Raw genomic sequence first — 14,476 nt, forward strand, 5'->3', positions numbered from 1 at the left:
TGGCAAATGCATTAATAGACTAAGACAGGATGAGTCATTTTAACAATGATGCAGCAACAGTACAGAAATGGAGAGGGAGAAAAATCTCTGTAACCTTTTAAGAGATGTAAGAATCTCAAATGTAGACTAGATTTTTTCAGAAAGATTAATCAAGGGATAGCAGAGCCGTGAGTGGCTTGGTGATATAAGTGTGTGTATGTGTATGTGTGTATGTGTAATTGTGGAATGCAGATAATGTTGTTTCTCTTTGTTTACATGAGCAGCATTTCCACAAGAACTGAAAATAACTGCATGGAAACAATGATGACATAGGTGACAGTCCGTGAAAATTCAAAATATGCTAAAAACAAATATGGTGACTTCAGCAAAGCCAAGGCAACAAAAAACATTTAAAACACATTTTACTTTTTATTTATTTTTTTTAATTTTCATTTCACTGTCTGCTGCTTTCTTCCTGATTAACTGGTGATAAAATATGTGTGTGTGTATGTGCATATACACAGATATACATATACATATATGTATATACACACATATACACACACACATGTACCTATATTTGATTCAAGTATTTTTTGTAAACAGTTTAAGGAATAAGTACACAAATACATATAGAAATTCCTTATACAAAAATATGAAAGAATTTTAATTTATTTTACATTTCTTTAAGAAGAATTTAAAATGAAAAACTTATCTAGGCCTATTAGAAGCAACACTAGACTAGGAGTCAAGAAATTTGTATTCCAGTCTTAAAACTCCACTAAATCATTGAGCAAGTCACTGTATTTCTCTGGGTCTCAGTTTCTTTTTATTGAAACTAAAGTAGAAGACAGGGAGAATGCTTTTTAGCTCTGTAATGGGCTCCCATTATCATTTAATGAATGCTGAATGCCCTATATTACATTCCATAAGCACACTGAAACACTAATTTACTATATTAGTCCCAATGTACTATGAAAATATCTGCACTCTTTAGTGCAAATGGTTGCAAAATTCTGCTTCATGCATGGTTTTCCATTAACCAAAGCTTCACTAATCAAGGTTTTCTGAAAGAAAGACAAGAAAGATAAGAAAGATAAGAAAGACAAGAAAGGAAAGGAAAGGAAAGGAAAGGAAAGGAAAGGAAAGGAAAGGAAAGGAAAGGAAAGGAAAGAAAGAAAGAAAGAAAGAAAGAAAGAAAGAAAGAAAGAAAGAAAGAAAGAAAGAAAGAAAGAAAAAAGAAAGAGAAAAGAAAGAAAGAAAGAAAGAAAGAAAGAAAGAAAGAAAGAAAGAAAGAAAGAAAAAGAAAGAAAAAGAAAAAGAGATGAGGGAGGAAAAAAGGAAGGAAGGAAGGAACAAAGGAAATCCTTATGTCATAGGGACCTTGCAAACATTCAAAGGTTTATTAAAATGCATTTGCTTGCACAAATTCCACCACGCTAGCCAGCTAGCTTCCATCATCCTATCTGACACACACCAAAGAAATTTATAGCCCCAACCCCGGGAACACTAAGTAAGAATCTTTAAAGAAGCAAATACTGGAATTGTAATAATTTTATTGCACATATTTAAGAGGAATATTAGATATAGTTGAAACAAGCTCTTGTTCAAATGGTTAAGTAATTGATGTTTAAATAGAAAGTAGTGTTTTGTTCCTACACAAAGGAGACCTTTGATATATTAAAGGCAAAAATGCTTATACCATCCCAGACATTTTATCCCAGCGAATAAATGTAGTAGCATCTGTTTCCTGGATCATTCACAATGCTAATTAAGGGTGAAAAAGAATATGGAGTGGTCTCCAAGTCTTTATCACCTATAGGGAACTGTATGAATAAGTGTATGGAATTTTAGAATAATCATGTCACACTCGCCAACATATGGAGACAAGAGTATCTGTTCTCACATTTTATATTTGTCCTTGAAGAAACTTCCAGGGTGAGGATCAAAATTTTCCTTTCCGATTCTCATGTTTTGACAATGATTACTTGTAAAACTATGCAGGAATTCATTTTCACATTCATCTAACTTAGAGAAAATTTTGAACAACCTAAATATTCACAGTAGATTCCATGTCCTCTTTCTTAAATGAAAAAACATAAACAAAATATTCCAATCCTTGCTGAAAAATACTACCTTATTTCCATTCTCCTGAATGTGCATTGATGGTGTGAATATAGTATGATACTTCTTTGATGCCTAAGAGCTGGAAATTATGTACATCATCTAATTAAATACAAATGATCATTTTTAAAATGAATATGGGTGTACAAAGGAACTACATACTTTCAAGGTGAATAATAAAAAAATGTCAGAAATATAAATGTATCTAATGATAGGGAGTGGTTATTGCTTTTGGGTAGAAGACAGATATGCCCAAACTGAAGACTGAATTCTACTCCTGAAACCAATATTGCACTCTATGTTAACTAAAAATTAAATTAAATAATATATTATTATTGTTATATTTTATATTAAACAATATAATGCCAATGTAAAGTATTATGCTGGCTGGGGCACCTGTGTGGCTCAGTTGGTTCAGCATCTGACTTCAGCTCAGGTCATGGTCTCCTTATCCTCGAGTTCGAGCCCCACGTTGGGCTCTGCGCTGATGGCTCAGAGCCTGGAGCCTGCTCTAGATTCTGTGTCTTCTTCTCTCTGCCCCTCCCCCACTCAAGCTCTATCTCTCTCAAAAATAAACATTAAAACAATTAAAAAAAAAGAATCATGATGACTGGAACATCAAGTAGTCATGAGTTTTCATCTTCTAACTTAAAGGAAATCACTTACTTCTTTGTCAAATAGTTGACAATAGCCAGTAAGTGATACTAACTTGTTGGAACAATAACAACATGTCTCAATTAGAAGTACCCCAGAAAATTATATGAAATCTGGGGTCATACTTTTAGCCTGTCCTCTGCCCTATCCAAAGAAGAGAAATCCAAGGCCAAATGATTATATTCATGCCTGCTGGTCTTCTTTTCCAGGACTGTCCATAAAAAGAAGAAACATGTCTCAAGAAAATGAAGGTGGAAGCTTCAGCTGAAAATCTTTTCTGACAGAAAAAGAGAACCATTCCTTGTTGTCATCTTAAGAAGAAAAAACAAACAAAAAAAAAACTAAAAAACTACCTGTTAATTATCTCATGGTTTCCCTGGTATTCCTGCCTAGAACCAGATCTTGCAAATTTCCACTACTGATGTTCTCGACTAGCCAATTTTTGTTGTCGTTGGAAGGAGCTGTCTTGTGCATTGTAGAATGTTTAGTGGCATCTGTGACTAGATTCCCATGGCACACTCACTGCTCATCTCCAGCCATAACAATCAAGAATGTCTTCAGACTTGCAAAATGTCTCTTGATGACAAAGTTAGACCAACTGAGAAACACTGCTTGAAAGAAAGAAACTGTATTGTCATGGACACAGCAACTGCATAAGTGTGCAATTCCTGTGATTTCATTGGCCCATCAATATTAGTTACAATACTGATATTACTCACTACCAGGATACCAACACATAGTGCTAAAGCTAGATCTTAAAACAAAAACAAAAACAAAAACAAAAACAAATTCTCCAGGATTAGAGCCAACATATAAAGCCACTCAGGCAGTCAGAACTGTCTAATAACCTATCTTTATTTTAATTTTTTCCAAGTTTTTATTTAAATTCCAGTTAGCATAATATTACTTTCAGGGATAGAATTTAGTGACTAATAACTTACATACAACACCCAGTGCTGATCACAGTAAGTGCCCTCCTTATCTTTATTTCAAATTTTAAGAGATGAAATTTTGGGTGTCTCTATCCAGTAAGTATTTATTGGTGCCAGAATTTTTTGATAGGGCACCTATTTCCTTCAACATGAACTGAAAAATAAGTTTCTTGATTTCATGGTGGTAAAAAATCAGTTGGATCTATTCCCTCCACCCCCACAGACCTAGTGGCAAAACAAATTAAAAAAATAAATAGAAATATTATGATGGCATGCAAGCCAATGGAAGATCTCTCCACACATGATGAGTCAATAAATACTCCCTGGTTCCAGTCAAACCTACTATTTTTTTAATGGCCTATAAAAAGACAGTTGGGCCCCCCAAAATGTGTAGCTAACATTTTCCTTGGAATCATCTGCTTCCATATATAAAGTTCCTCCCTTTAGTATGTTTTTAAAAGCTTGCAGATTTTCAGAATCAAAAAGATATGAGTCTTATCCATCAATCACCCATTTCCATATTAGTACATCATGCCCATGTTTCCAATTCCCTTCTAATTTAAACTGGTGATTTGACAGAACTATTTATGGTTGCTGGTGTATTCTGCTAAGACCACTGGTGATATTCAATTTACTGACAGCAGAAAGAATACAGCTAATACTTATGAAACATTTCTTCATTATTTCATTGCGAATGAGCTTTTGTTTGAAATAGTCTGGCTTTAAGAGATAAAATTTCCAAACACTTAAAAATGATTAAGAGCAGTTTTGAGGCTAAACCAGTTCTTTTGCACAACTCATCTTCAAAAAGTTATATACTCTTTAATTTCCTCGTTCATTAAAAAAATCTACCTATCTTCAATCCAAAAGAAGCCTTAAGACAATAATTTAGGAAAATGATGTACTTTTGTTTTATTTTTGAAAGCCGGGTCCAGTATTATTGTTACTCAGAGTCTGCTAACCATGATTACATAGCTAAAAAGTACACACCATTCATATTTAAAATATTTTTAAGAGGGAAATCACAATGTGGTGTTATCTTAATTTTTATAATAAAATGACTGTTACATTTTAGAATAATATTTCCTACCAAATAATAAGCTATTCTGTTATCACATTTCTATCAGTAATGTGTTTATTTTCTTAATTGACTTGGCACTTTGACTACACAGCCTTTATAGTGATCATAGCCAATTAATTATGATTCCAATTAAAATATTGATAATTGTTCAATGAAAAAACTGCTGTGTTAATAAAATTCTTATGCTCTAGTAAGAGATTTTTTTTCAACAGAATGGCCTTTGAGGAAAGTAAATCCAGACTGTAGCCTAGCATGAGCTTTGAAAATACAACTACATTTAATAATGCTATCATGGAGTGGAGAGGAAATGATTAAATGAATTCCTCTGAAGAAATATAGAATCATGGTTGTATATTTGTTTTTTGTTTTCTTTTACAGTTTTCAGTTAACTAGTTGCAAATATATGCCACACTCCAATCCCTTATCCTTGCACCAACGCCCCCCCCCCCCGCCCACAGTCAATTCGACACCTCTAGGACTTATAAATTGCTTAATTATCTGTGTTGTGAGATAAATGTCTTTAGGGAGCCCATGAATCTTAGAAGATCAGTAAATTGGAATATTTGCTAAATATGACTCTGGTAATTAAGAGTCATTGCCTACATACAAGAGAGTAGAAGAGACCTCAAAAGGATTCAAAAAGATTAAACACACATGCACAAAGATAAAATGGTATTAATCAACACATGGAGAAACTACAGCAAGATGAGGTGGGGGTGGTGTGAGGTACCAACAAAACATGTATCATAGAAGCTAAGAAAGCAAGGACCAAATGTCAAAAAAAAATACATAATCTGTGACCACCGTGAAGACCTCACTAGCCTGTATAAAGGCAAAGGTCAGTAAGGAATAGTCACATAACTGAATCTTCATGTACTGAACGCCTATAACTAACTTAAATGTCTGGCCACTGAAGGTCTATACTCCACATCAAAAATGACACTTTATGATAAAACAACAAAACAACAGCAACAACAAAATGCATTTAGTTTTTTTTCCCTAAACTAATTTTACTGACAATCAATTCATACTGACTTTAATCAGCCAATCATTAGCATACCCTCTGTCATTACCAATTCCTGCTTTCTGCCTTCTATCCTACAGAAGGCTTCTTTTCCATTCATTTCAACATCTCTTGGTAATTCCTCAGCCTCTTCTCTAGTATTCCTGAGGACCATGCAATTAAAAAATAATACACATTGCTCTATTCTGTTTATTAAACTTTTTCTTTAGGGTTAGTATTTTCTGCCCTAAGGAAATCCATTTATTTAGAAAGTGAGTAATATGCCTTATGAACAGTTGCATTCAGAAGCTGTCCCTCTAATCTCTGTGAATTAACCAATGAGTTTAAAAACAAAAATGTCCTTATTCTGTTAGTTGCTGACCAAATTACTAAAGTACATCAGATGTTTGGTTTAATGTAGCCTAATAGATATATAACTATATAAGCACTTCATGATTTCAATGACTATTTTTTTCTTAATATATAAAAATACTAAAGAAGAGAAGGTTCCAGTCTATTTCACCTGGCCATCCTATAATAAACATGAAGTCTTGAGGTCTATTTCAGATGTACAAGTAGAAAAAAGAAAAAAAAAAAGTAGCTCATGATTAGCTCACTGATTTAATTTGCATAGAAGGTCCTCTGAGGCTCTGGACTATGGCTTCATACAAAGTCATCTTATAGGTAATATACTGAACCTTTGATTATATAAAACTGTCAGCAAATAACTGTGCACTATTTTTCAGTGGTGTTTGACAACTGAATTTTGAGTATCTGCAACATTTCATTCATTAACACTCACTCAACAGATAATCATCACAAAATCTAGCCTTAAGAAGTTTGAATTTACAAGAAAGACAAGATTCATATTCTTTTGTAAGAGCAAAACAAATACATTCCATTATTTAAACATTGTCAGGCTAACCAGTGATTCTGGAGAAGCAAACTGAAAATGATAGAAGCCTAAATCATAAAAGCAAAACACATCAACTCCAGCAGAAGGCCAGTTTTAGAAAGCCTGCCTTCTGCTTGATCCAGAAAACCACAACAAAATTAGAAGTCAGGAAGAATGAAAACTGGGAGAAAAAGGTTGTGATAACTTGCGTCAGATTTTTTTTTAATCTTGATATTCATATGACTGATTTTACATAGAAAATATTGGAAGAAATATTCACTGTAAGGAAATTTCATTCTTAGACACATTTCTCATTTACTAAAATGGGGAGATATGAAGAGAAACGGAGAGAAATGAAGCAGATGGTCACATGGGCATTTTCTATTAATAGATGTACTGATTGTAATGATATTCCAGCCCTCTTTACCTGAAATGTTTTGCAGGTGCTGGAACTGAAGAAGAAAACAGTTATGTGCACCTAGAGAGCATTCAAAACAACACTGAAATGCATAAAGTAATTAATTTTTCATTACTTACAAAAGTTGTGTTTTCCAATAATAATGTGGTCGCATTTGTTTCTATATTCAGTTTAATGACATGTCCATTTTCGCTTTTATACACCACATCTGTATCTGCAACAACAAAGATATTAACAATTGACAAACACATTTACTAGGTAATACAATGAACTGTAGAGGAGAAAATGTGCATAACAAACAGACACACTTAGAACAATCATTGTTAGCCTTTAATAACGGAGCAAATTTTTGTATTTGGCTCACATTAATCTTCTGCAGTGATCAGGAAGCCTGGCTAGCACACGGTCTATTGTGCAGTGAAAACAGGGTTAGTGAGAGGGCCACTCAGGTTTCTGGTTTAACAACTAAAAATTAATTAAAATACGGGAAATCTGCCATTCCGGGATGAGAAAGAAGGGACAAAAAATGCCTCCAGTTACCAAGATAAGCTGTTACTGATTCATAATCCAGTTAAGCTGACAATAAAGGCTGTCATTTACCGTAACTGGAAACAAGTCTAAGCTACTCCTACTGGACCACCCTCATGTACACTTTATGCTTCCCGTCCTACCACCCCTCAATTCCCATCCAATCTTTCTCCTTAGGGTTGGGAATTTTGTCTCTGACAGGTTATCTGGCTTGTGTGACCGCAGCCCAAAATCTCTGAGGGAAATGAGGTTTTTTTAAATAACCACATGGCTTCTGGACAGTTGTTGATCTTATATAGGAGTTAACTTCAACCACATATGTCAGGAAATTAAATCATCCTAAGAATATGTCAGAATGAAAATATCAACAGGAGGGAAAGCTGTCAGAGAGGATACTCAGAAGTTAAATATATACATATTACATATACGTGTGTGTGTGTGTGTGTGTGTGTGTAAAAAATACCCAAATAAAAGTAGACATGAGTGTTTTTTTTAATGATAATCTTCTGTCCAATTTTGCTCAATTCTAACTTTTGCATAGTATTGCACCTCCCTAGCCCTCTGTCCATTCTTGGAAGAAAGGCAATATTGAAGGAGTTTGGGTCCACTATCCACAGTGAATGAAGTTATACAAGATACAATTTCTCAGAACCCAAATGTCTTCACATGTATAATGGTAAACAAGTACTCCATGGTGGGTTCTGAAGATTATATAGAAATGTCTGAAAATTCAGACAGAACTAGGTTTTCTCTCTTGTTCTGTAGTTATTTCAATATTATAAAAAGCTATAGTCAGAAATCATATGATGAGAAGCAATCAATTCTAGCAGAAATTAAGTTTGTCTTTTTTGTATCTGTGTTTCATTTAAGAAGACTGAGAGTTCAATATGACTCTCCTACTAAGGTTAAGGATGGCATAGGAGGCCAGTAGTTCCTCTTGAGCTTAATGAGGACAATGGAACATTGAATCAGGAACAACAAATGGTGTTTTAAGAAAGTAGGAAAAGAGGCAAAAAAAAAAAAAAAGATATTCAAGTTACTTTCTGAAGCGGGCCGTATGGGCAGATCTTCAAAATAAGGCCTGTATCACCTTCTGAACTTCTCTCGTCAGCTATAAATAAACTGAGCTCTCCTCTCACTAACTTTACCTGTTGTCTTTTCTAGTGATGTAGAACAAACAACAGTTGTACACAAATAATAAATATTTATTTTGATTTATATTCCTTTCCTCTCTGGCCTTTCTTTTCTACCCTGTGTTTAGGACCATAACTCAGCAGCAACACTGGTCTGGGTTATTCATTTGGCTTTGCCAGCTGATTCGAGTCTTCTTTCTGCTCTCAGTTAATGTTTGCATGAATAAAGAGTCGAACTTTAACACCTCTGTTATTTTTCTTGATATTCTCAATTCTGGACCACCTCTTGATATTGAAGACCCGACAAGCATGCCTTATCAAGACATCCTCATAATATTTTCACTATAAGTCAAAAGAAAAAAAATTTTCCCCTTTCTATTATACTGTGAAGATAAAACCAAAAGCCAGCAATGTGTGGTTCTTCTTCTAGAGGACAAACACATCACAGAATTCTAAACAGGGATGAGGTCTTTGGCCTTAAGAAGGAAGAGCTCAGAGAGCAACTGTAATATGAATAGTGGTTCTTCTTCAGTGGAAGGGTTAGAGTAATGTATGGCCCCAGAGTCTCTCACATTAAGAGAAAACTCTAAGCAGGTGATGGATTATATCAAGAGTAGAGGAAGGAAAATTAGGTTTTGTTCTCCTTAGAACCAAAGTAGAAGGAAGCGAAGTTTGTTTGAGAAGATAAATACTAAATTTAATATTTGAAAAGTAAACTTTGCTGAATAATTACTTAGACTTGAAAAACATGTACAGAGATTTGAGATTTACAAATACCTTGAGATCTGTATACCTGCAAATGTTACCACTAGACTCAACATTGCATTAGCAGGAGAAAACTACTTTCTTTAATTCAAGTGTAACTCTCTAGCTTAAAATTTAATACAGATTTTGGCATGAATTATTTAATTTTTTTAATGTTTTTTTAAAATGTTTATTTAAATTCACAGAGTGTGAGTGGGGGAGGGGCAGAGAGAGACAGAGAGACAGAGAGGGAGAGGGAGAGAGAGAGAGAGAGAGAGAGAGAGAGAGAATCTGAAGCAGGTTCCAGGCTCTGAGCTGTCAGCACAGAGCCTGACGCAGGGCTTGAACTCACAAACCATGGGATCATGACCTGAGCCAAAGATGGATGCTCAACTGACTGAGCCACCCAGGCACCCCTGCATGAATTATTTTAAAAGCATCTAATTTTTTTTCCGGTCTTCAAAATTTGGTCTTCTGGGTCTCCTATTTATCCTATCCTGTTTGATTTATAATCACTAGTAGAATCTCCCATTTTGATACTCCTGTTATTACATTATTAAATTACTTTCTAGAACTATATTTCAAAATTGCCATGTCATATTTTGTTTAATATTAGGTGATGAGATACGAGTGAGTAAGAGCAATGAATAAAGTGCATTAGCACAGAAATTTTAAGGGAGGTGTATTTGAAACATTCTTTAAAACACAGTATCATGCATGTCTATACAGCACATTGACTAAATCATCTTTCTTTCTTTCAGATCATTGAAAGTTAAGAGTCAATTGTCCTGAACACATATTTGATTCAGTCATTTTTGTTTTAAATAAAAAGGTGTGACAAGATAGAATCACTATCTAGCCTCTCTATCCTGAGGTCCAAAAATATATTCTTAGTGTCTGTCTCCCTAAATGATTATTATTACTGTAATTTCTATTCCTATTTTCCTTAATGTGTCTAACAAAAGGAAAAACATAATAGTATATTTTAGCTTTAAATCATTCAGGGGGGCACCTGCTGGCTCAGTAGGTTAAGTGTCTGTCTCTCGATTTCAGCTCAGGTTGTGATCTCACAGTTTGTGAGTTCAAGCAGGCTCCACACTGCTATCAGTGCAGGGCCTGCTTGGGATTCTCTCTCCCCCTCGCTCTCTGCCCCTCCCCAACTCCCTCATGCATGTACACCCGTGCTTTCTCTCTTTCAAAATAAATAAATAGACGTTAGATCATTCAGGTAAGTGTGTTTTTTATAATTTTTATTTTAGACCTACACAAAGCAGGTAGTAAAGCACTTCACATAACAGCTCAATTCTCAATTTACTAACGACATTGAGAGAAGTGAGGCCTTGATGTTTGCTCCAAATGTTCAGGACCAAGAACCAAAGGAGACTACATCCATAAGATTTAATTTTGAGTTACTCCAAGTTCTTGCCCATAGAAATTATAAAACTATACAAACTCATTTTTTCAGAAACTCAATAAAAATTAATTAATCTGAATAATAAACTCTTAAAACTGAGCAAATTCTTAATCATTAAACACCTGTTAATTAATACTAACCTCAAGATTGCTGCCTCTCTGTCCACCAATCCTAAGCTATTACATCATGAAACATGGCAAACTTCAAACAGGTTCTCACAGAGAAAGACCATTAACCATTCAAGCCCAGATCCCCAGCCCTATACTTATATCCCCACCCCCACCCAATTATCTCCTCCTTCTGGACCTTCTAAGACTGACAAAATGTCCTCTGTATCTGCAAAAAGTAATAAAATCAGTTTTGCTTAACAGGTTATTCTGAGGGTTAACCTTCGGAAAATTCACCTTCCATGTGCATCAATATAAAAGTACTTTCTTGTTTTTGTTGTCATTGATGTTATTATTGATAATGTAAGTATGCATTTAATTTTGATAGGATAATTTGTTTGAACATTTCAAAACAAAATCTATCATTTATCTATAAAGACAGTTTTCAAAAACTGGAAAAAAAAGTATGGCAAATCAACTATTTTGGAGATATTAATTCAAATATGATCTTTGTTTTTTTTTTTTTTTAAATCTGTTTTGGGGGCACTGGGGTGGCTCAGTCAGGCATCAGACTTTTGACTTCTGCTCAGGTCATGATCTCACAGTTTCATGAGTTTGGGCCCCACATGAGGCTCTGTGCTGACAGCGCAGAGCCTGCTTGAGATTATCCCTCTCTCTCTGCATCTCTGCTCACATTCTCCCTTTTGCAAAAAATTTTTTAAAAAATCTGTTTTTGATATCTAAAATAAAAACTCCATGGCATCTAAAATCTCTTAAGTCACATTCAAATAATGAACTAAAAAAAATCTAAAAACAGTGAAAGAAAATAATGAAATGATTACCACAGAAAATGCTCAAATGATTTTTGAAAGAATTTGTTAAATATCAAGTTAAGATTTAATCATTTAACATATCAACATTAAATCTGGAATACTGAACTAATCATACTTGAAACACAGCAGACCCCTCATTCATCTCTCCTAAAACACTGCTCATAACTATGTAAAAGTATCCTCACTTTTTTTTATCGTCACTTTTAAAGAACCACATATTTACCTGTGAAAACTGAAGACATCAAAAGTGGCTTCATTTACCTTTCCTGCCTACCTCAAAATCTTGCTCTATACATACTCCTTTTTTCCCAGACATTGAGAATGAAGTAATCTTTCTCCTTTGCAAAGCAAAATGCTGTTTCATGGCCAAATCAGTATTCTCCAAACTTTTAAGTATCTTTGATTTCTGGTACCTCTTGCCAGCTACTTGTACTTTTCAGAGCATACATATTTATTTTTAATAACAATAATTAATAATAATATAATCACCTGCATCCAGCTCTTTCACTCTCCCCCAGGTTTGTTTCAATAAACGTTCTACATAAGTTTTCTGCATTATTCTGTGCCTCTGCCCTATGTGCTGTTCTCTGTATCTTCCTGCTGTGTAGCTGCTGTCCTTATGCTGCTGAAATTGCAAACGTGCAACATTACCACTGACCTGAAATTAACCAAATCCAATGTGCTCTTCCACCAAGGTTAATCCCTACCTCACTTGATTTTGCAGTGTATGATAATGATGATGAACAGAAGGATTTCGAAATCATCTTTCTTGACTTTGAACCATTGCTTTGCCCTGGAATGATTTCCTCAAAAATTTCTATCTGTTCTAACCCGCCTCCTTGCTACCTAAACAAAGACATCCTTTCAAGTTCAGCACTGAGCTTTATTTACTTATTTTTTTTTCCAACTGCTGTTGTTTGAGTGATCCCTTCTACTCAGACCTTCCTATATTGATTCTTCAACTTTCAACTCTGGTTCTGACCCCTCCCCGTATGCCAGTTTTGTGTGTCCAATTCTATGTCAGATCACATAAATGTCTTGCAGCTATAGAAAGGTCAGTAGACAAAAAGTCAACTCCTTATACTTATGGCTATATCCTCCTTCGGAGTTCCATATATATGCACACATGTGTGTCTACTGTGTCTTCTCTACTTCTTCACCTCCTATATTAATACTGTTCTTTATAACCTTTCACTTGGAAGAGTGTTTCAGTTTTTCACATGTTCTCTATGCCTCTAGTTTATTCCAATCACACAGCCTAACACATTCTAAACACCACTTTGTATTTTGTCATATGCACCAAAAATAGTCATGGCTCACGAATAATAAAGTATAAAATCAAAGCCTGGTAGTCAGGTTACTCACTACCTGTCTTCAACATATATTTACATAGCTATTGTCACCTGATGCTCTATAAAATAGTCCATATCATCTGTTGTTTATTCTTGTTTACACATCTTGTACCTCACCCCTACTCTATTTTGATAATGACCCACACTGCCCAGGTGCTGCCCCGACTCTGTGTTTCCAAGCACCATTAAGTTCCCCAAATTTACAGAGCCCTCATTCAATCTTTCCCTTTCCATAATTTCTATGTTTAATTCATTTAATATTTAATAGTATATTTCTTTAAAAATTACTATGTATTTTACGGAGCACCTGGGTGGTTCAGTCGGTTGAGGGACCAACTTCGGTTCAGGTCATGATCTCAGGGTTCATGGGTTCCAGTCCCACATCGGGCTTTCTGCTGACAGCTCAGAACCTTGAGCCTGCTTTGAATTCTGTGTCTCCCTCTGTCTCTGCCCCTCCCCCGCTTACACTCTGTCTCTCAAAAATAAGTAAATGTTAAAGTTAAAAAAAATACTATCTATTTTATTTAGTTTCAATACACTGTTTTGGGTTTTCAATTACTTTATAAACACAAGAAAGGACCTATTTCTTGTTCCTTTGAGAAGCGAGAGGATTCACACCCACAAATCTTACTATCTATATTAACATGAGTTTACCATTCAACTGTCTGCACTAATATGACTTTAATATTTCAGGAAACTCTTGCCAGGAAGATGAGGTTGCAAATAACTTCATCTCCTCCACTCCTACAGAGAACTTTGTGAAAACCCATTTGTTTGAAAAACAGAATACTGGACTAGTACCTACTAAAGCAAATATCTCTTTCTCAGAACAATACACAGCTCAACCAAATGACTGTTGACTATTTGACAGCCTCCCCAAACCCTCACCTCCTTGAATAGATCAATCCTAAACTCCTACAACACAAACTCCCCCAATTCCAATCAAGACTGCTAATGACAGACCTGTCAAACTAGATCCCCCAAACCTCAAACATACCTTCCTTTCTCCGTTCTTTTCCATGTGCTGTTCATTCTCTGTCAAGACGGTGATCTCCTTTACCAAAGTGAGCAATAGCTTCAGCTGTCACCTTGATGTTTTTATTGGGGGGGGGGGGGCTGGGAACCAACATTCAGTTCTTTGAAATTTCTGTATTATATAAAATATATAATATGTATAGTATATATCCAATTGAAGGATCTCAAGAAATAGTTTTCTCTGCTACAGGACTAAATCTTTCCACTATCTTTCACATGTTATGTTTTTCACTGTTACGAATTT

General features: G+C 34.9%; 1 protein-coding gene across 1 annotated transcript in view; it reads right to left on the reverse strand.

Annotated features, from left to right (window-relative positions):
- Positions 1–14,476, reverse strand: part of DPP10 (dipeptidyl peptidase like 10) — a 640,613-nt gene that overhangs the window by 319,745 nt on the left and 306,392 nt on the right. Inside the window, exon 4 of the mRNA XM_043576604.1 lies at positions 7,206–7,300. Within this exon, the coding sequence (XP_043432539.1) occupies positions 7,206–7,300 (95 nt within the window). The remainder of the gene's footprint in view (positions 1–7,205; positions 7,301–14,476) is intronic.

Source organism: Prionailurus bengalensis, chromosome C1, assembly GCF_016509475.1.
Source record: "Prionailurus bengalensis isolate Pbe53 chromosome C1, Fcat_Pben_1.1_paternal_pri, whole genome shotgun sequence".
Taxonomy (NCBI): domain Eukaryota; kingdom Metazoa; phylum Chordata; class Mammalia; order Carnivora; family Felidae; genus Prionailurus; species Prionailurus bengalensis.